This window comes from Phaethon aethereus (genome assembly GCF_964289735.1).
Source record: "Phaethon aethereus genome assembly, chromosome: 3".
Lineage (NCBI taxonomy): Eukaryota > Metazoa > Chordata > Aves > Phaethontiformes > Phaethontidae > Phaethon > Phaethon aethereus.
The window spans coordinates 82,510,211-82,531,230 of record NC_138576.1 but is presented as its reverse complement, the minus strand read 5'-3'; the positions used below and the strand labels follow the sequence as shown (position 1 = coordinate 82,531,230).

The window sequence follows — 21,020 nt, the reverse complement described above, 5'->3', positions numbered from 1 at the left end:
TAATTTTCTATAATTGTCTTACAGCTAACCTTGGTGGGGGGGAAATCACTTTTACTAAAGCACAACCTCTTCCTTGGTGGACTTACAAAAAAGGCCTACACTTCTCTGTCTGCAGACAAAAGATAAGATATAGCAAGATTCCAAGCAGGCTATTGGAAAATAAGCTACAAACAAAAGAATGTGGCATTACATTAATATCCCATGACTTACAGAATTGCAAGTGACACTCAGTAAAAGAATTACCACACAGCTTCTCCTGCTCTCATCTACATCCTCTGTTTTATTATCAAAGAATAGCAGAATAGTGTTTGATTGTTGGAGTGGGATAGGAAAGGGATTTATACTTCAACAAATTCTGAATCCACTTATAGGTTAGACACCCTGCAACTCAATATGCAAAAACTGTGAGTCATTCTGCCTTCAAGAAATGAGAGAATTTTTGTCACAGCACCAGCTCCCAGTATGCTGAACTGTTGCCGTCTTCAAAACAATTTTTTTTGAAACAGGGAAATCTCTAGTAAGCTAACATACATTTCACCGCCTTAGAAAGAATTGCTGGTACTGCTAGACTAGACAGAAGATCTGACCAATATCTGATGAAGTAATGTCTAAGGAGAATGTTCAAGTTAACTAATTGGCTTGGTGGATTTGCAGTAGAGTAGTTTTATTTCCAAATGCCACCTTTGGAGAAGTTGCTTCAAATTAAAATATTGTTTCCACACTCCCCCATAGCCAATAATTTCTAGAAAGGTCCAAGGCTTCTTTGTATATTCACATGGGAAATATTTGAAGATTTTAAATATCTGTGACTACTGGACTGAAGAAGTAACATCAAACCTGTGTTGTGATGTAGACTGAAGATTATATTTGATCAAGATCAGTAGATTAACAATAGTGTTGCAAGAAATTCCAAATTCCAAAATAACCCTCTTGAAGAATAACCCTCTACCAAGAGACACTCTTCTTTCAATAGAATATTCTCCTCATACCATGTCTGTTCTATATTTGGTGAAATATGGTCTGAAGCCTCTAACTCTATCACCTGTGCACAATGTATTTCTGTAGCAATTGCAAGCTATCACTACTAATCTTACACATATTTTGTGGTAAATCTCCTCAGGTAGCCAAGCTAGATAAAAACTATTGCACCTTTGCCTTTTTCAGACATAGCCTCTAAGCCCTAAAAATAAAAAAAAAAAAAAAAAAAATTGGCAGACTAATCCAGGTGAGGTTAGCCTTCAGTGGAAACACCAAGCTTCAATTAGCTGAAACTGCTGACAGCCCTAGAGACTCATGCTGGAGTACTATGAAACCATACTTTCATGAGCAACTTGAGTTCACTCATACTTAAGCCTTTTGGGGACCTATGACTACTAATTAATAGATTCTATTTGTAGTTATTTGCCTGAACTTCATTCTAACTGGTTATGTAGTTAAAGTGATCTGTGACTTCAACAGCCTATTAAAAATTGTTTTGTACATTACATTCTTGATAGCATACCAGAATTTTTTCTGTGTTGAGAGAAAGCACAGATTCACAAGATGAAGACCCTCCTATGTCACAATCCGATTCATGGAAGTGCAAAAATGATGAATCTGTGAAAAGAGAGAGAAAATACCTTTAGGAGCTCAAAGAGTTAGATGTATGTTCTACTATCATATCTCACATTTCCTCATGTTCACCCGAGCCGCTTCTGCATTGGGCACTCCACAGGGTAGAACTTTCATGAAGTGCTTTCCACACAAAGCATTGCATCCACACAGCCCGTGAAGCAATAGTTGACGTGATTGCTTTTATATAATTAGTTTGATCACTATTCTGCTTATGCTTTTGGCTAAAAATATATGACCAAAAAAATACAAATGAAGGTGGTAAAAGAAAAAAAAGGCAGGGAGGAGTAAAAAGGGAGGCAGCTGAAAGCAAATAAGAAAAGTTTGGGGTTGACATGTCCCCATTTGGCATTATGATTCTGTTCTCTGGCCCAAGAAATTAAAGACAAAATTATCATTCTAGTCCCAGAGAGGAAAGTAAATGGAATGGATCATACAGAGCTGCTGCTGGAAGTCCAAGCAACAGAGGTACAAAGACTGTAAAAAGCAGACAGTAATTGACTAAACGTATACAAAGGTCCTCACAGGTATATTACAAAGGCGGCCATTACAAAAAGTGTACGATTAATTCAAATCTATGAAAAGTCAAACACAGCTTGTTTGCATAGCAGAGAAAAAGTTTAACAAAGGCAACAAACAACTAACAACAATAATCAACAAACCGCCCCAGATTGTTAGACTATAGAAGTCACTACTTCACTTACAAGGCGCTTTAACTGCTATCCCAACAGAATTGTTAGCTTTTAAATCTTCAGATCTTAAAGCTTCTATTAACTTGAAATATTTCAAGAGTAAACAAGAAAAAGCAAATAAACGGTATTATCTCCTTGATTCCATGTCACAAATACCAAATTTTATCATCTTCCCTAATGTTTGTAAATATAAGCTTGATGCTAAGCTTGAAAGACTGGGGGGCAGTAGGTGTTTCTCATTCACTTTCACAGGCAGTGCTATTCTTATATTTTGATTACATAAGGGTTGCAGTTAGTTAACTCCCCATTTCTCACAAGCACACTCCTAAAAGAGAAAAAGAAACAGTCATCTTATAAAGAGAAGTCAAAATAGCATCTCAAATCACTCCCTGTAAATAGAAACTTGAAACTAAGTTGAGCCATAAACAATAACTGGTGGGAGAAGTTTTACAACAGAAGCAAGCATGGTGAAAAGCAGAAGGTCAAAGTTTAAAGTCAGAAAGTCCTGTAAGAACAGTGGCTCACCACCCATAATTTCCAGAAAAAGCATTGCCAGTAAGAGGTTTCAACACTGCCCTTTGGTCTTCACATTGTCCAAACGCTCCTGTAACATGGCAGCATTATTAACACATTACTTGTTCTGTGTTGGTCCTTGGAAGTCAGTGACAGTTAAGAGCCATCGCTGTGGACTTATTGAGCAATTTTTGCTTCACAAACCAAAACAAAGAGGTGCAGGCACAGCCTACCTCCAGGATAATTTTCTGCATAGCAGAAAGAATTTAGCAAAGGAATTTTTTTAAGAAGGTGGCAGAAAATAAGATTGGCCTATCTGTTACCAGCTATAGGGGGAAAAGGACCTGTCAAATCTTGCAATTCTTGGGCAACAAACTGTTTTACTCATAGGGAAGAACAGATCTGCCTTTGCGTGCAAGTTAATTACAGTTAAACCTGTACCACACTGCCTCATTAACAACTTTATGAAAAAGTAGAAACACCAACCACAGAAATTACCCTGGACCTTGTAGGAGGCTATAAGAGAAATTATTTGAGATAAAAAGATTATCCTCTTCTGAGGAAGCTGTACTAAAACAAAGACTGAGAGCTTAAGGGATTTTTGCAAGTAACAATTTATTTAGCCAGAGGATTTAAGTAGCAAGGAATGAACTGGTATACAGCTATTTCAGGGTAAATATGCTGTTCTGTAAATAAGGGCTATCTTACCAGTGTATGCAAAGTACCCGAGGTACCTGATGATTTAAGCAGAATTCCTTATATCAATCCCAATTACACTGGCCTCTTTAAAACAACTTCCACCATTAAAACAAAATCTCATATTCCAAACACATCTCTGGAGGAATATCCTGAGTCAATCATTCACATCTTAGTAACAGAAGAGATGTAATCAAATGCTTTGCCATTTATTAACTTGTACGGTATACAGATTGTATCCCAACACTGGGTGAAAGTCTTTTTGGTTTTATCCTTAAGCTTGAATGATTTGAAGCAATGGTCACCCGAGACAACTTTCACAATCTGATTTACAGTGTACGTACCATGGCTTTCAGCCCCTGTAGCCACCCTCCCCACTCCCACCAGCCCCAAAAAATCCCAGCTGATGTAAACCTAACATCAGATGATACAGATTAAAACTAACCGAAGAAGTTTAAGCTGTGATGACAAAGGCATCCATACAGAGGGGAATAAAAAAGCAGATGTAGGAAACCCATAACAAGGTATTTCTAGGGAGTTTGTTATTTTGAGTGGATTATGCTAGCTGCATATTGTTCTTAGAAACTGCAGCAATTGTTGATATGAGCACGGGCTTTATGAAATAAGAGGGCGGGGGGGGGGGCGGGGAACACACAACTACCCTACAGACAGCTAAGCAGTCATTACGCATCGCTTTATATCATGTAAATAGCTGAGTGTCTATATTGCATTGAATTGATAAAATCTTTTTCTTCATCTGCATTACATGTACATTGTGATTCAGACTGGCAGTTTTGTATAGCACATTCACACTATGCTCATGATCAAAGATCATAACTGATTACTTCAATCACATGATCCTGATGCAACGGATACACAGCACGTACAAATAGCTATAACTGTGCCTGCATTACAAGTCAATTAAGTTGAAAGATCTGCTACCTGAACTTGACACTCCTAAAGAAAAGCATCCAGTTCACCAACAAAATATATGTAACGGTAGATGAAAATTAATCAAGCCATATTCAACGCAATTATATGAGCACAAGGAGTTGGCATGTTTGCGTACTACTGAGTGCAGGGATTAAAAAGCACGCAGAGTCTAGCGGCTAGACTTGGCAGGTTGGTGAGGGGGACAACAGGAATCCTCCCGGGTGGTACCACAGGCCCTACGATTTACCCTTTTCAGGGGTGAGAGCTTTTCCCCCGCACGGTTCCACAGCGGGAACAGTGAGTAGCACAACGGCACAGTGCTACTCGGGGGTGCCGCTTACACAGAGATGCCTCGGTATGAGTCAGCTGAACAGCAGCAACGCGTACAGCCGAGCCACCCGCCGTCGGCACCCAGCACCGCCCCGGGCCAGCGTCCCTCCGGCCACCTGCAGCGCCTCAGCCTGAGGCGAGGCCCGGCCGCGCTTTCCTCTGCTGCTCCCGCCGGTTCCGCAGGAGCGAGGGGAGGGGAAGAGAAAGGAGGGGACGCCCCCCTCCACCTCCGGGCTCGGCGCTGCCGCTGGGCTAACGGCCTCCTCACCCCCGCCCCGGGGCTGTCCACCATGGCAACGCCCCCCGACTCACCACACTCCGTCGAGTACTGCTCTGCCCACTCCCCCGCCGAGGCGCAGCCCCCCACCGGGCCCTGGTGCTGCCGGTGCAGCTCCTGCTTTAGTAGTGACAAGGCCGGGTACTGCTCGGTCAAGGCCAGCGCGACCCGGACCAGGGCCAGTACGGCCAGCGGCACCCACAACCCCCTCACAGCCCCGGAATCGCCGGCAGGTGCCATCTTCTCAGGGCGCATGCGTACCCCTTCCCCCTTGGCTAGGGAGAGGCGGGCCCCCCCACCGCCTCTCCCACGGGAAGGGCAGGGCAGAGAGGAGGGCACCGCCGCGCTGCCCCCTGGGACATGGAGTTCCTCACGGGCGCAGCCTGGTAGACGGCGGCAGCAGAAAACCACAACTCCCCGAGTGCACCGCGGCGTGGGACGGGTCAGGTTCCGCCCCCGAACAGGGAAGTGAGGCGGTGAAAAGAGCTGACAGGCTGGGGCGTGCTCTCGCGTGCCATGGCGGCGCTTGGCGCCTACCGCTGTATCGAGTGCAACAGGGAGGCGGCGGAGCTGTACAGGGACTACCAGCGTGGCGTGCTCCGTATCTCCATCTGCGTGAGTCGGAGAGGCGGCGCCCTGCGAGCGCGGCGGGGGCGGGACGACAGGGCAGCGGTCGAGGGAGGCCGGAGAGCAGTGGCAGCGGGGAGAGGGGCGCAAGCGGGAGGCTTCGACGTCAGCAAGTGGCGGTGCGCGGGGCACGTGCTGGCGTGCCCACCTGGCCGCGCACCTTGGCGCGCTCCGCGTGGCGGCAGCTCCCCCTGCTGCTGGGCCCGGGCCCACGCGGCGTGTTTCTTCGCGCCTCTGACACGCGCGGGTTGGCCGTTTTCCCTGGATTCGGGTGTGGCTTTTCCGTTTGCCGTGCTTCCCTCCGCCATTTCCTCCTGTTCCTCGAGGGCACCTGCCCTGCTAAAAATTCTGTCCCCATTTTTTCTTATAAGTACTGGAAAGCTGCCCCAGCTGTGCCGGGCCCTGCGGTGGGCCTGTCGCCGCGCTCCCCAAAGGCAGACCTGTGCGTGGCTGCGTGGTTCGACGCCTTCAGCCCAGTTGGGTAACAGACGGACCTAAATGTCAGGGTTTGACTGGTGATTGTGCAACGTACGTGCGAGGATGTCTGCATTACTTACCCATCTACAGTGGTACTTCCAAAACGGTACTGGCATTTTCTTGGCTCCTCAGTGCTCCCCCTTCCCACTCTGCCTTTCACAAAGTTCACTTTTTTTCCATAGTATTTTCATAATGTTACAGTAATTTTCTTCTCTCGCATTTTCTTGGAGATTTTGCAGCTGTAGCAAGAAAAGCATTTACCTTTTTAAGCAGTGTTTTCAACTATTTCTCAATTACTGTTTTCAAATGTTGATAGGGTTTATATAGATTTGTCTACAGTGGTTAGTTTTTACTTACTGTAGTGTGTAAAAAGTTGGATCACTTAGCACCCTATATTTTAGTGTGGGGAAAAAAATAGGAATTCTGGAATGGAGAGATCTGCAAATGCATCTTGACTAAGCCTTTGATTTTATCTGTGATTGTGTTTCACAACATCCTGTCTGCTCCTTATAAAATTGGGAAACCTTGTGCTTGAACTGATTGTTGAATATTTTGTAAGAAATTAGTTGTGTATCATTCAAGCTTCATTTGTGGTTGTTTCCCCCAGTTTTGTAGCTCTTGGCATTTTGAGAATGCTCATAGAAGATGGGTTAAGTTACTAACTGTGAAGCTATAAAATAACAGATTACTAGAAAGCTTTGTATAAAACCTGTGATTAATTCCTTTGCAGCTGTATAACTGAGTCATTCAAGCATCTCTTAGATAAAAAATAGAGATTGTGGGCAACCAGATCATAGAAGTCTGTAGCCAGTTTATGTTTGGGGAAATAGGGGTTACCTCAAGCTGAAAGATGTACATGTTGGATCTCAGCTTCTGTTAACAAGAAGAGGCTGTGAAAACAAGATATGAACAAATGATTGATGACGGTAGAAAAAGCTGACTTGCATCCTTCTCTCTTCCCAGCCCAGCAGTCAGTTAAAATGGCTTGTAGCTGTAGAGCATAAACCAGCTGAAAATGTATACAAAAATCTCAGCAGTCATTTACAAAACTGGAGAGATCAGCAGTGTTCTTAAGTAAAAGACAAAGTACAAAGATTGATTTCTGCTGGCTTTAGACATGCACGCTGCAAGGAAAAATTGATTTTTAGTTGCTTTCTTGTGTTAGTATAATGTATCATGCTTAGTAGTACATATATCAAATCATTGTTAGTCAAATCATGTAGTCAAAATTCATCATTGGTACGTGATAAAAATGTAAAAGGTTTTCTTTGGAGCTCTTGCTTGTGAAGCTTCAAACTCATCTTTAAAATCAAGGACAAGTTGGATACAAAAGGACAAGTATAAAGCTTATGCCTGCAGCCATATCACATAGATTTAGTACATCTTGTAAACCCAGGTCATCAATGATGGTTATTAATTTGGCTGTGATAATCCCTAAGGGAAACTGTGAGCCAGTAGATGGCACCCGTTCCTCTTAGCATTTAACCATTTGAGGACTGAAGATCCTGGTCTTCCAGAGCTGTAGCATCTCGCATAGAATCAAAGACTTAAGTCTCAGTTGCTGTGTTCATCACAAATGCCAAGAAGAGTAAAGAGCAGAGTAAAAGAAAGAGTAAAGAATCGCATTTTCCTAGCAACTTGGAATTATGTCTGCCTTTCTTCATGCAGGTCCAGATCGGTACCATTTTACACTTAACTCCTGTCAGCCTGTTTCCTCTGTGTTGTGGGTTATCACGGTTCGGTTTCAGTCTTAGTCTTAGTTGCTCTTACATGGTGCCATGTCATATCATCTCTAACCCTTTCTTTCCATTTCTGTCCACCCAGGAAGTGCTGAGAGTAGGAGCAGTCCTATGAGGAATGGGCATTACAAAACATGTTAGTAAGAAACATGTTAGCTCATAGTTTATGAAGTGGAAATGAGAATTTTAGAAGACTGCCAAAAACAAATCATAGAATCTTTGGGTTGGAAGGGACATCTTAAGGTCATCTAGCCCAACCCCCTGCAATAAGCAGTGACAGCTTCAACTAGATCAGGTTGCTCAGAGCCCCATCCAACCTGACCCGGAATGTTTCCGGGGATGGGGCATCTACCACCTCTCTGGGCAACCTGTGCCAGGGTTTCACCACCCTCATTGTGAGAAATTTCTTCTATCTAGTCTAAACCTATCCTCTTTTAGTTTAAAACCTTTACCCCTTGTCCTATCGCTACAGGCCCTGCTAAAAATTCTGTCCCCATTTTTCTTATAAGCCCCTTTTAAGTAAAAGGAAAGCTGCAATAAGGTCTCCCTGGAGCCTTCTCTGGGCTGAACAACCTCAACTCTCTCAGCCTGATCTCAGAGGAGAGGTCTTCCATCCCTCTGATCATTTTTGTGGCCTCCTCTGGACCCACTCCAACAGGTCCATGTCTTTTCTGTGCTGAGGACTCCAGAGCTGGACGCAGGACTCCAGAGCTGGACGCAGGACTCCAGAGCTGGACGCAGGACTCCAGAGCTGGACGCAGGACTCCAGGTGGGGCCTCACCAGAGCGGAGTAGAGGGGCAGAATCACCTCCCTTGACCTGCTGGCCACATTTTGTTTGATGCAGCCCAGGACACGGTTGGCCTTCCAGGCATCAACATTTGTTCTGTATGATATGTAACATGAAGGGCTCCTTTCCTTATTTTGGCACCAGAAAATTGGGAACAAGCAGAACACTGTTTTATACTAACCCATAGACTTGCCCCAGTCCTAGTTTAAGGTTATCCTTGATAAATTAATAAATCTGCATCTAAAAAGTCTTTGCCATTTTCAGGGTGTTACTTTCATTTAACACCTTTCAGAACATCATTGTGAGGTTGAAGCAGCTAAGTTCTCTCAACAGCATCTTCTGTTTAGTCCTACATTTATTTTTAGGATTTGTTTCACCTGATCTGGGCCTGGAAGTTCGTCCAGATTTAAATCTGGAAGATTTAAATTTGAACGCCTAAGTAAAATACCATGATTTTGTCTTCTGTTACTAATCTATTGAAGAAAAGAATGGATTTTTTTCCAGAGGCAAATACTAAAAGCTTCCATTAGGGTCCATCTCTTTCCAGCCCACAATTTTAGAGCATAATTTTGGAAAGTCAGCCTAATATTCCTGGTGCTGGTTCAGTTTAGTTCCTGCAGCATTTGTTAATTGCTTAAGAAAATTAAAAGTTTCTTTGAGCTCCATGTTGTAATTTTAATGCAGGCAAGCATTAAGGACCTCACAAGTATTAATTAATACCCACTCTGAAAATAAATTTGCAACAGATACTGAAGAACCTAAAGAAACCTTCTGTCAAGCATAGAAGTCCACCAGTACCATGAAACTCGGGATGGAAAGGTCATGTCTTTTGTTAAGAGCACTGCAATGTGGCTAACTGCCACAAGTTCTTCAAGTTCTGTAACTTCTTTTATTCTGTTTTGTTTAATCAAGGCCCATGTTAGCAGAAGCCTAGCCCTGACCTCTGTTATTGTGCATTCCATGTTGCTGGAGATTCTCGTTTAGTGAATGAACCTTTTTTTCATCTTGCATACATGTTTGCTGTGGAAATGCCATTACAAAAGACAGGTGGACTAGTGCTCCTTAAAAGAACTTAAAGATACTTAAAAACACACAATAAAATTCTGAGAAAATTCACGTCCTGAGGGAGACCTGTTCAATATGCTTTTTCTTCACTGTGATAACTGGGAGCTGGGGAGAGGGTGTGGCGTGTGCAGGTAGAATTGCCTCCGATGAAGGTGACTTCTGGTGGTCGCTTTGCAGCTTTTGTGTCTGGTTCTAATCCTGTGCTGTGAATGTGCTGACGTTTTCCCTATTCCAAACCAGAAGCAATGGTGAAAGTAAGCCTAGGTGGTTCTTTATAGAGGAGATTTTTGTTAATTATTTTGAGATCCTTAAAACTTAAATGATCTGTAAGTAATACAGCGAATCTTCACTGAATATATTACGAACCAACCATTAACAACAGTAACAAAAAGTACTGTGCAGCTAACATTACCACTGCAGTATTATTGCTGGGGAACGGCAAACACATTTGGCTAACTTGGAATAAATTCTCCAGTCAAAGTGCAATGAATATAAAAGGAAATTAGCAAACTTGACTTATGCATGTTTTTCCTTCTATTTTTGAATTTGTTTATTAATTTGGTTTTAAATTACGTAATGGTGTTGTGTTTAAAATTTAGGTTTCAAAAAATGTTAATTGTTCAAGACCCGAACAAAGGGAAAGAAATTATTCATTGCAATATGTAGAGCTTGATCAGGATCCCCCTTGCGTCTTGTAATAAGAAAACCAAATTGCCTGAGCAGTGCACACTTCATTTAGCTTTTCTGCAATTAAAAAATAATTGAAAAGCTCTTTTATTGCAGCAAGGCAGAGACACTGTAAATGCTTTGAATGCAAAGCATTTGTATGGTAAGGTAAAGAATCTATCAAGAGTACAAAGATCATCCTGGAATATATATGTTATTGTTCTTATTTGCATAACTCAATCTACAGACCAACTCACAACTGGAAGATGTATCGTATAGGGAAAAAATTATAATACAATTTTTTTAATTTCAGGTTTCTGAAATGGAGTGCTGGGCTGTTTTGTTTTTCAGCTTGCTATGACACTTAGCCGCATCCCTAATAAAGAACCCATTCCTGAAAGCAGCACAGCTAATTACATTTTATTGTTTAAGGGTCAACTGGGATTAAGGGCAGGCTGGTGAGATGATGGGTCTGTGTTAGTTTGCCCTATGAACCCGTAAATGGACCTATGCTCATGTTGAATCTATGTAAATGTTAAAATTTGTCCAGCAAAAAACTGTGGCTTAGTTTTGCCAAACTCCAAACCTTGGAGAAAGAAACACTAAAATGAGACTGTTTCACTGTTTTTTTTCCTAATATCCAGAGATTTATGAACATTTTCCTGGTGTTTTCATGTTGGTTTAATTCAGGATGAAGCCTGGTTATTCAATGTATATTTTTATTTTCTCCAGTGTCCTGTGGCTTCCTCTTCAAGAACATTTTTCCCTTCCACCACCCCCATCCCAAAATACTTTTACTTAAAAATTCAGTTATGTTTTAATGTTGGAGAGAGCAGTTTAAAGAAGTCATGTTCATATACTTTAGGAACTTTGCCCTTCAGTGACAGTAGGTATTTCCTCAAATATTTGTACACTGTATTGTATTTGGCATATGTTTCTGAACTGTGTTGGCAGTTGAGTATCTGATGAACAAAGAAGAGGTATGTCTTTTGATTAGTGTTTTATAAAAGGCTGATAAACATGCAATTAGAGTTGACATTTCATTACTTCTTTTGTCTTATTTAATACAACTGAGATGTTAAAATATATGTTACTTTCCTTAATTGCTTTGGATTTCTTTAATCAGAATCTGATATGCTACACTGTGAAGAACATGGTTGTAATTTCTTTTTTTTCTTAAAGCTGCTTTTGCGCCTTTTTAAATTTTTTTTTAGATAACAGCAAATTTCTATGTTATGGAAATTGAAGCTGCTTTTTTTTTTTTTGAAGCAACAGACAAGCATAGTCAAATATTCCTAAATATTAAACTAGTCAAACAATTCATAAATTAATATTAATTTAAATTCATTAGAATATTGAAATACATTCAACACCTTTTTATGGGAGCATAGAATCTATGGGACTTCTGTATGTTAGTATCAAACATTCATAATTTTCCTTAAATTTGCCGTTTTAGAAGAAGATGTGTAAATACAATTTATGGTGACAAGCTTGACCTTTCTCTTCTGCAGCATAATCTGAAATTGCCTTTTAATCAAGGTAATGTTTATTTTTTCAAAGTAAGATACTAGTTATTTCCTGTTTCTGATGTCAGTTACATATTTAAGGAAGAAATTAAAAGCTGGTTAAAAACATAGAGAAATCCATTTACTTCTTCCTAGCATTTTAGAAGTGGTGATGATAACTGAGGCATTTCTTTGAGAAAGCCCAAAGAAGATTGACAAAGCTTGGTTTTGTTAAAGATGTGCCACCTTCAGTCATGCTGAACAGGGTATTGACTACAGCTGTGCAGAACAGCAATTGGGAGTGAGACGTGAGCAGCAGTCTCTTAGTTCACTCTCAACTGCCTGACTAAAATCTTACAAGTAAGCATGCGAGCAGTTCTGCACACCTGAGCCACTCATACTGATCTTCTCTGAAAGTGTTAGTGATTCTTGATGTCTGTAAAGGTCACAGAATCATTAAGGTTGGAAAAGACCTTTAAGCATCAAGTCGAACCATCAACCCAACACCACCATGCCCCCTAAACCATGTCCTGAAGTGCCATGTCCACACGTTTTTTGAATACCTCCAGAGATGGTGACTCTACCACATCCCTGGGCAGCCTGTTCCAATGCTTGACCACTCATTCAGTAAAGAAATTTTTTCTAATATCTAACCTAAACCTCCCCTGGTGCAACTTGAGGCCATTTCCTGTCATTCTATTGCTAGTTACTTGGGAGAAGAGACCATCACCTGCCTCACCACAACCCCCTTTCAGGCAGTTGTAGAGAGTGATAAGGTCTCCCCTCAGCCTCCTCTTCTCCAGACTAAACAACCCCAGTTCCCTCAGTCGCTCCTCATAAGACTTGTGCTCCAGACCCCTCACCAGCTTTGTTGCCCTTCTCTGGACACGCTCCAGCACCTCAACATCCTTCTTGTAGTGAGGGGCCCAAAACTGAACAGAGGATTTGAGGTGTGACCTCACCAGTGCCGAGTTCAGGGGCACAATCACTGCCCTGCTCCTGCTGGCCACACCATTTCTGATACAGGCCATCACTAATCACTAAAGCTATCTAGTTAAACCTATGTGTACTTAAACTGCACTAACCCTTGCATGCATTGATTTTGCTGAAGTCAGGGCTCTAGTCACAAGTTTCCTTCATAAGTGTTTGAGATTAGTGGCAGATGTTTTAGCTGTACAGCTGGAAAAAGTAACAAAAGCTAGGTATGGAGAAAATTTCATCCTAGAGGGTCTATTAATTCTGTGATGTTCTCATGGTACAACAAATGTCATCTTCATTTTGCCCAATTAGTCTATGTCATTGCACACGCAAGTCTTTTGCAGTAAGGTGGTTTGTGGGTCCCACAGTCCCTGAATGAACTTGTGCTGGTTAGGTCACTGGCTGAATAAGCACAAAGGGCTTTCCACTCATCCAGTTGAGACTCAAATAGAAATAAAGTATATTAAGAATAGGGCTCTCATCTAGCTCTAAAGACAGGCAGACATGAATGTGTGTGTGTGAAAAGTCCTTGAAGATGGATGTGTTTTTGTGATATGTCAGACTTTCTTTTCCTGTTGAAGTAACACAAGAGAAATGGGATTCTTAAATGTTTGATGGTGGTATGCTGAAATACTGAATTAAACATAATTCTCACAGCTGCTGAAGATCTGGTTGTGGCTGAGAGAAGATGTGGGGCAGAAGGGTAACACCATTATTTGTGTAATGTATTTCTAGCAGTCTCCTTAGATATCTGCAGTAGAATTTCTGTATCATTGGTTTTGCCTGAGGGTTGGTCTGATACATTTTAGTTGTCTAAAATTCATGTCAGCTATCAGTGAAAATTTTTCAGTACCTCTTAACTGCAGGTTTTTTGATTGGTGTTTGGTGGAGACCATTCACTTGAAAAGATCATTGTTTAGTCATCTTGGATTTTTGACCCTGGTCAAAAAATACTCTGTTGTACGAAAATTTGAAAGCATAAATCCCGGGTTATGTAGGATATCCTTCAGCTAACCTTTATGACATCCACTGTGTTCAAGAATAATCTTTTGTTTGTGCTTGTCCAGTGCTTGTGTGAATAAGCCTATAAAAAAAAAAAAAAACTGGACTTTCCCTGTGCTACATCAACCCAGAGATTTGATATATGTAAATTACTACCTATAAGAATATCTGTTCATTATTTCCCTGTAGAAAGAAATGAAGCAAGACACTGCCTTTAATTATAGTTGCAATTTCTTTCACTCTTATTAAATGCTGTAGCTGTGGTCTTCTGTTAATTATGTCCTTTCTTCCATCTCTTTCACTTTAACTTTAGACCCATCAAACTGTTGGTTAATTGAGTCAATTTTTGAATTCATTATTTCTGACCTGTGTACTGTCATACACAGTATTTTCTTTTCTGATCCAAATGAGTTTGCTAGGTTTTTCTCTTGAGCTGGACCAAAAGGCACTCATTAGTGGTAGGAACATTCCTTAGACACTCTATTCAACTTATGCGTTTGTTTGGATGTTTTTCTTGATATGGATATTGGATTTTTGAGTCAGTTTGAGAGTGAAGTTTTGCTTCTGAAATTCTCCAATAATAAATCTGGTAAATAGCAAGGCAAAGTAAACTTTGGACACAAGGAATCCCTATAAAACTGAAAAAAACTTTTTGTTCTTTCCTAGGAGTTTGTCTGTAGGGATGTGCCTGTCTAATGCTGCATTTTTGACTGTTAGAGCATTTCAGAAAGCTGTGTGCCTAGACTTCTCTTCTGGCAATGCATAGCCGTGCACTCATTAAAATGGAAATAGAGATAGTTTCTGTGACTGTTGTACTCTCAGCACGGCAGCTAACGTGAAAGCCCCAGGGAGTGGGATTAGCCGAGGACAGCTGTCGCTGGAGGAAACAAGTAGCTGAGCTGGAGGATCATCAGCAGGAGAAAGGTGACCTGCGGGTGAGCGCCCTTCTGCAAGTGCACTTGTTTGAGGCAAAGGGGTTGCTGTGATCAGCTGCTGCTGCTCCTCAGCTCTCTGCTAGGAGTTACTTCCCCCTCAGGTCTGCTCGATGAGCCTTCTGTAAGACTTGGTTAACTGTCCTGTTCACAGCTAGTATAGTAGCCTTTTGTTAGCCTCCCTCATTTAAGTCAAGGAGTGACCACCCATGCAGGTAAGTCAATAAATCTGAAGGGGGTTGATGACAGGCACAGCAGGAACCAGCAGATGTATTGGAGAAGTAGAGGTCTAGTGTCTTGCCACCGTTCAGTAGCAACTTCTGACTCTTGGGCTGCTGTATCTGTGTGTGAAAACTACATTCTCAGTATTCTAAATATATTGGTGTCTGTTCAATAATGGAAAATGAATTGAAACATCTGAACTGCTTACCAGTATGCAAGACCAAGAAACAGGAAAAAAAAGACATTTACTTTTTTCTTGAAAGGGGGAGAAAGGTAGGCTAGGAGGATAAAGTATCTCTTTTAAAAGAAGGATTGATAAAATAAATTAATTCTCTTTCCAAAAAAATACCAAAATACCCAGTTAGGCCATGATCAGATAACCTTTAACAAGATACTGGTGCATTTCTTCAGTGTTGGGAAGGCAGTTTGCATTTTTTGCATCTGTAGGACACAGAATGATAACCAAGTACATCCTTGCATAGTTTATTATCTCTGTTAATCTGAAGCCTATAAAAATCAATAACATATCTTTATGTTTTGTAAGGGAAATCCTTGTGTCAACTGTAGTGTCAAAGGAGGGAAGCAATTTTTCTGGATAAACTAAAAATGTATTGAAAATAAAGATTACATTAAGGAAAGACTAATAAGCATTGAATAGGTACTTTGGATTTATACAATTATACTAAGCGTAGAGGAACATTTAATGAACGCTTGCTTTCTCTTTCTTTTTTTTTTTTTTCTAATTCTTATCATTTTGTGACTTTCAGAAATCCTGCCAGAAACCTGTGGACAAATACATAGAGTATGATCCTGTTATCATCTTGATCAATGCTGTTTTATGTAAAGCACAAGCATATAGGCACATTCTTTTCAATACAAAGATAAATGTAAGTTGCTACTTCCCTACCCTGTGACCTTTTTTTTTGTTTAAAGATATGTTTAGGTTTGGTAAGTTGATTGTAATAGCTGTAAAATTTTAGGAACTGTTCTTCTGCTCTTCCACAGGTTCCATCAAGCTGAATCAGTTTTGTTCTCAAACAGGTTAAGGGTCTAATATTGTGAATAGAACACATGAAGTCTCAAACTCCACGTATTACTAAGAAAGTTAGTGTCTCCTCAGTAGCGATACCACAATACCATCCTGCATGTTAGAGGGAGTCCTAATTGGACGAGAAGGGTCTAATTTTAAGTTTATTTGCAACGTAAATTTCTGTTGGAAACAGTTCTTTTTGAAATGAGCTATAGTAGCATAACATACCATATTAACAATAGTATGCCAATTAAACCTACTGTACTAATTTCTCACAAGTTTTCTCCTGACTATGTCTTCAAAACTATAGCAAAAGATAGTGGCTTTCCCATGAAGTGTTGTTGATGCAGTGTTACGTAGTCAACTTAGTTGTGCTGGCCTGTCTGGAGTATAGAGGTGTAGCTTTTCTTGCAGAATTGCATATTTTTACTTTAAGGATTGATTTCCCAGGAGAGGGAAGCTAATCTAGAGCAAATTATCCAAGCATAAGCGTATGCGGTGTTCACGTTGATACTTCTTGGCCAGTCCAGTGTAAAGCAATGTAGATAGATACTCACCTCGTATTTCAAGCATAAATCTGACTAAAAGTTTTTATGAATTCAGTGCTTCCAGAAACTGGTAATGATGTTTTCCATGAGGCTTCTGGAAGGACTATCCCATCTGTGGAAATTTTGTCTATTGAAATAAATTGAGTTGAATTTTAAACTGGCTTAGCCTATGCATGCGTGTGCAATTGGCATAACTAGTCTCTAATGGAAACAGTAGAATCCACGCACAGAAATTGCATTGGTTTATTTAAATCTCTATAAAATCAGAATTCACCCCCATACACACTGGCTCACACTCTGTGAGAAACATGGAATGTGGAAACATGGTAACTGTGGACCCTCACAACACCATTTTTGCAGTCACTTTAGAGGATACTTACGAGTTTTATTTAGTTGTATTGCTCCATTTATTTTTGGTTCTTCACCCTTTTCTGAAATAAGAAATGTTTTTGGCACTACCAGTTTCTTCTGATGGAGACTGTCCCAGGGAACACAGAAACGAGGCTATTTAAACCAGTTCACTGAAGGGAGTAGTTGCCCTGAGACTAAAATTTTCTATAGTTCTAGAAGTTTCCATACTATAGTATCGTTCTGCTAGCTATGCCACAATTTTGTTTTTATACTCCGACCTGAAACACCCTTCCCAATTTAAAAAAAAAGTATAGAGCAATCTTTGCAAACTACAGTTATATGGTTTCTTCTGTATGGAAGTGTTCATGCAATTTCCTGCCTTCTCTAACTGACTTTATCATGTTAATTTATGCTAAAAGGATGTTGTGCTAAACTAGTAGCTCAACAGAAGAAATTTGCTTATATGTTTGAACAAAAATAATAAACCTACAGAGCTTGTTTGTGTGGAGATGTAGAAATGTATTTTAAATACCATTTTAATACTAATACTTTAATTTATGCTGATTTAATACATATGCTTTTATTATTCTTTCATTTACCAGATTCATGGGAAGCTCTGCATATTTTGTTTGCTCTGTGAGGCTTATCTCAGGTGGTTGCAACTACAGGATTCAAGCCAAAATATAGATCCTGATGACTTAATCAGATATGCCAAGGAATGGGATTTTTATAGAATGTTTGGTATAGCTTCTTTAGGTAAGATTGATGATGAGTTCATGCAACTGCTCTTTAAGCATTGAATAACTTCATGAGTCTTTCATTAAGCCTGTATTGCAAAAATTAATACAGAATGGATATCGTGTCCCACCCAGTATGGTTAAACGATTATACACATACTCTCTCATTTGCCTTCATTTAATGCAAATGCATATTTCAACCCTGATTACAGTTCAGACTGATATGATAAGCATTACATACCAAAACACGGAAAAGTGGCAATGTTCAGAAATCTTCATCTGAATCCGTTTACATATTTTTGAAGGCCAGTGTAGAGCTCAGCCTTATTCCATATTTCATGGTGACTCCAAGGTTTATTATTCATTAAGGTGATGCAACATTAGGGATGATGCTTACAAAAGTAAACAGTAAACAGGAAAAGGTTTTTTGGGGTTTGGTTTTTGTTTTGTTTTTTTTTTAACATGAATACACAAAGATACAGAGCAGTGTCATCACTGGTAGAGAGTAAATACTTCTGTGTTGCAAGACTAGATTTGAAGGTAGGAGAGGGTTATTGTTTTATCTCAGTTAATACTTCTCGGGTTTTTTTTTTCTGGTGCTGGAGTTTAAAACAAGCTTGCAGACTAAAACCAGTATTTTCCTTAGACGTTCAGAGTTTAACTTCAGTCATTTATTGTCTAGTGTTGCTCTGAGTAGTCTTTCATAACAGGTCAGTAAACATGGTGGAGTAATTAGTCTATTACAGTTGTTGTGAGAGTTACTTTGACATCTGCATTAATACCAGTGTTATGCAGGGACGCAGTGTCAAAAAAAGTAATAGCTCAATGAGATTTTCGCTATAGTGTTCTTTCTCTTGCTGGATGGAAAAGGTTCGTTGCTGGTGACCTTTTCAAAAAGGAAAAGTATTAATTTTGTCTTACAGGCCAACAGACAATAAAAAAAAAAAAAACAAAACCTCACTCTTTGTTACAAAGGAAAATTAAAGGAAGTTCGTATGCTAAGCTTTCTGGGCTGTACAATGTTAGAAATTACAAGTATGACAATCCTACACACAGAATTCTGTGATAGAATTATTTTGAGTATCATGAATTAACACAAGCGATGGAGGACATGTTTATGTTTGCATATGTCTTTTAAACAGCAGTGGCTTAGTTGCATTTGGGACACATAATTTCACTGAAATTCACTGAAAAAAGGACTTGATCTTGGGACTTCATTCTTTCTTTCCAACTCTTATTTCCTCTTAGAACTAACTTCGTTTTTGCTTGGCATTTTTATTACCTTATGGTGGATGAGACCCGAGATGTTGAAAACAAAATCTGACTTCATTTTACTTCTCAAAGCACTGCTGTTGTCCAGCTATGGAAAGCTTTTGCTAATTCCAGCTGTTATTTGGGAACATGACTATACGCCTTTGTGCCTTGCGTTTATAAAAGTGTTTGTCTTGATATCAAACTCTCAGGCAATTAGAGGTATGTTTTTGCTTTTTTCTTACTATGTTATTTGTATAGAATGTATGTGAGAAAATGCAGATGTTCTAGAAGTCATTACTATTGCTGGTTTTGTTAATCGGTATCAGATATGTGTTATTTACACTTTAATAGAAAGCAAATGAAACCAAATACTTTATTAAAAAAAGAAAAAGCACCTCTTATCTCACCATCATCTCTTTGTATATACTGTATTACATCTATCAGATCCATCAGTTAGAATTTGAGGCAACTCCTTGTGAATCATTGAAACATAAAGTAGAATTCTGTGTGTCCGGAAGATGAAAATTTTATGTTAATTTTTGCATGGCTTTAGAATGCAGACTTTTAACAGATTTCTGTGATTTCTTACACATGCAAATTAACTTGAATTCTCATATGGTTTCTCTAATCTTCTTAAATGGTGATAAATTTGTTTTGTTTTCTTTTGCAGTTACATTGAACTTGAACCGAATGCTCCCTTGGTTGGCTATTGTCTTTGGATTAATTTTGGAAAATGGTGTGGTCTGCTTGTTCCAGAAAATGGGGTGGGATATTTGAAATGTCAGCCCAGGTCTGAAGAAATACCAACAACATGATGACCATTTTCTAATAAAGATATCTGCTAGCAAGCTCCAAAGACACTATTTTCATGTTGATAAAGAAGGTGATAGATAACAAACACTTGCATTAGTGGTGAGTGGAGACAGTTTTAGGATGAGTTAAAATGAGAAACTTCAGAAGTTTGGCTATTTAATGTGGTGGGCCATAAAACCTCTGCCTTAGCTTGTTTATTTTCCCATTAAAAATACAATTGTGTCACTATCCTAAATAGCTTTATAAATCTGGCTGCATAGCTATGGCTGTAACAAAAAAGGTACACTAAAAAAATTTCAGCACTGCATTTTGGCAGAAAGAGGAGGATGAATTGTTCCCTTAAGGGGAAAGAAGAGAGTCAGTGGAAAAATGTAAAAGCCAAAATTGATATTTCCACAAAAAACAGATTTTCAGAGAGAGGAGTGAACATTTGCAAACAGATTATTAGAGAAAAGGCAATTATTGCAGAGTAAAACTACAGTGGGAAAACTAAGTTGTGTTCTCTGGAATGTTTACGGAACAATCTAAAATAATAAAATATCTAGTTCTAGAGTAATCTCTAGGAACTATTTTTAACCAGTTTTAACTGACTTGAAATTTTATGTGATCTCGAACACTGCTGCTTTGTTCTGAAAGCTGTAAGAGAGTGAAAGGACTCTGATTCCCCAGCATATGTGGTTGTTTGGGATCCTGCTGCTTCTGCATTTTAATATTAAGCCACATCCTGTGTACCCAGCTCTCATCTGGCAGCAGGTTTAGTGGAAGCAAAAAGTGAAGTATGAGGCTGCTCAGCAATAGAGTAGTACTTGTTTTTAAAAAAAAAAAAAAAAATCAAAAGATATGTTTAGGCCTAAATTAGTGAAGAAAGTTCTGCACCTTTTTCCCCAGCAGGCAAAGAGAGGGCTAGTCAGCCCACAAAGGAACTGGCAGAATCGGTTTCCACAAGACAATAATTAGGACACGAAGCTACTTCTTTTGTGCAGACCAGTTTCCGTGACATTCCATCAAATGTTTAACTCTCTTGCTTCAGTTCTGGAAGGCTGTACTATCTACAGGTACTACTTCCAGTCTTCCTCAGGTGCAGGCTCCTGTCTGTGTTTTGCAAAATACATCAAATAATGTTTTGTAACATCTTCAAGTTAATTCCCAGCAGGTTTAGAGTAAGTCTAATTAATGTCCACAGAAAACATCAGACATACTTGGTGCAACTGCCTCTGCCACCATAAGTTTTTCA

The 21,020-nt window shown here is 39.8% G+C and overlaps 2 protein-coding genes across 2 annotated transcripts in view; one reads left to right on the top strand and one right to left on the bottom strand.

Annotated features, from left to right (window-relative positions):
- The window catches only part of TTC13 (tetratricopeptide repeat domain 13), a 43,958-nt gene extending 38,627 nt beyond the window's left edge, over nt 1-5,331 (bottom strand). The window contains exons 1-2 of the mRNA XM_081997648.1: nt 5,088-5,331; nt 1,502-1,596 (exon numbers count right to left, since the gene is read on the bottom strand). Coding sequence (XP_081853774.1) covers nt 1,502-1,596; nt 5,088-5,307 — 315 coding nt within the window. The 5' untranslated portion in view covers nt 5,308-5,331. The remainder of the gene's footprint in view (nt 1-1,501; nt 1,597-5,087) is intronic.
- Nucleotides 5,332-5,568: 237 nt separating this feature from the next.
- ARV1 (ARV1 homolog, fatty acid homeostasis modulator) lies at nt 5,569-19,750 on the top strand (the record flags this gene model as incomplete). Its single annotated transcript, XM_081997359.1, has 5 exons — nt 5,569-5,667; nt 15,821-15,940; nt 17,585-17,738; nt 18,968-19,192; nt 19,644-19,750. The coding sequence occupies 5 exons, from the start codon at nt 5,569-5,571 to the stop codon at nt 19,748-19,750; spliced, it is 705 nt and encodes a 234-aa protein (XP_081853485.1).
- Nucleotides 19,751-21,020: the final 1,270 nt, after the last annotated feature.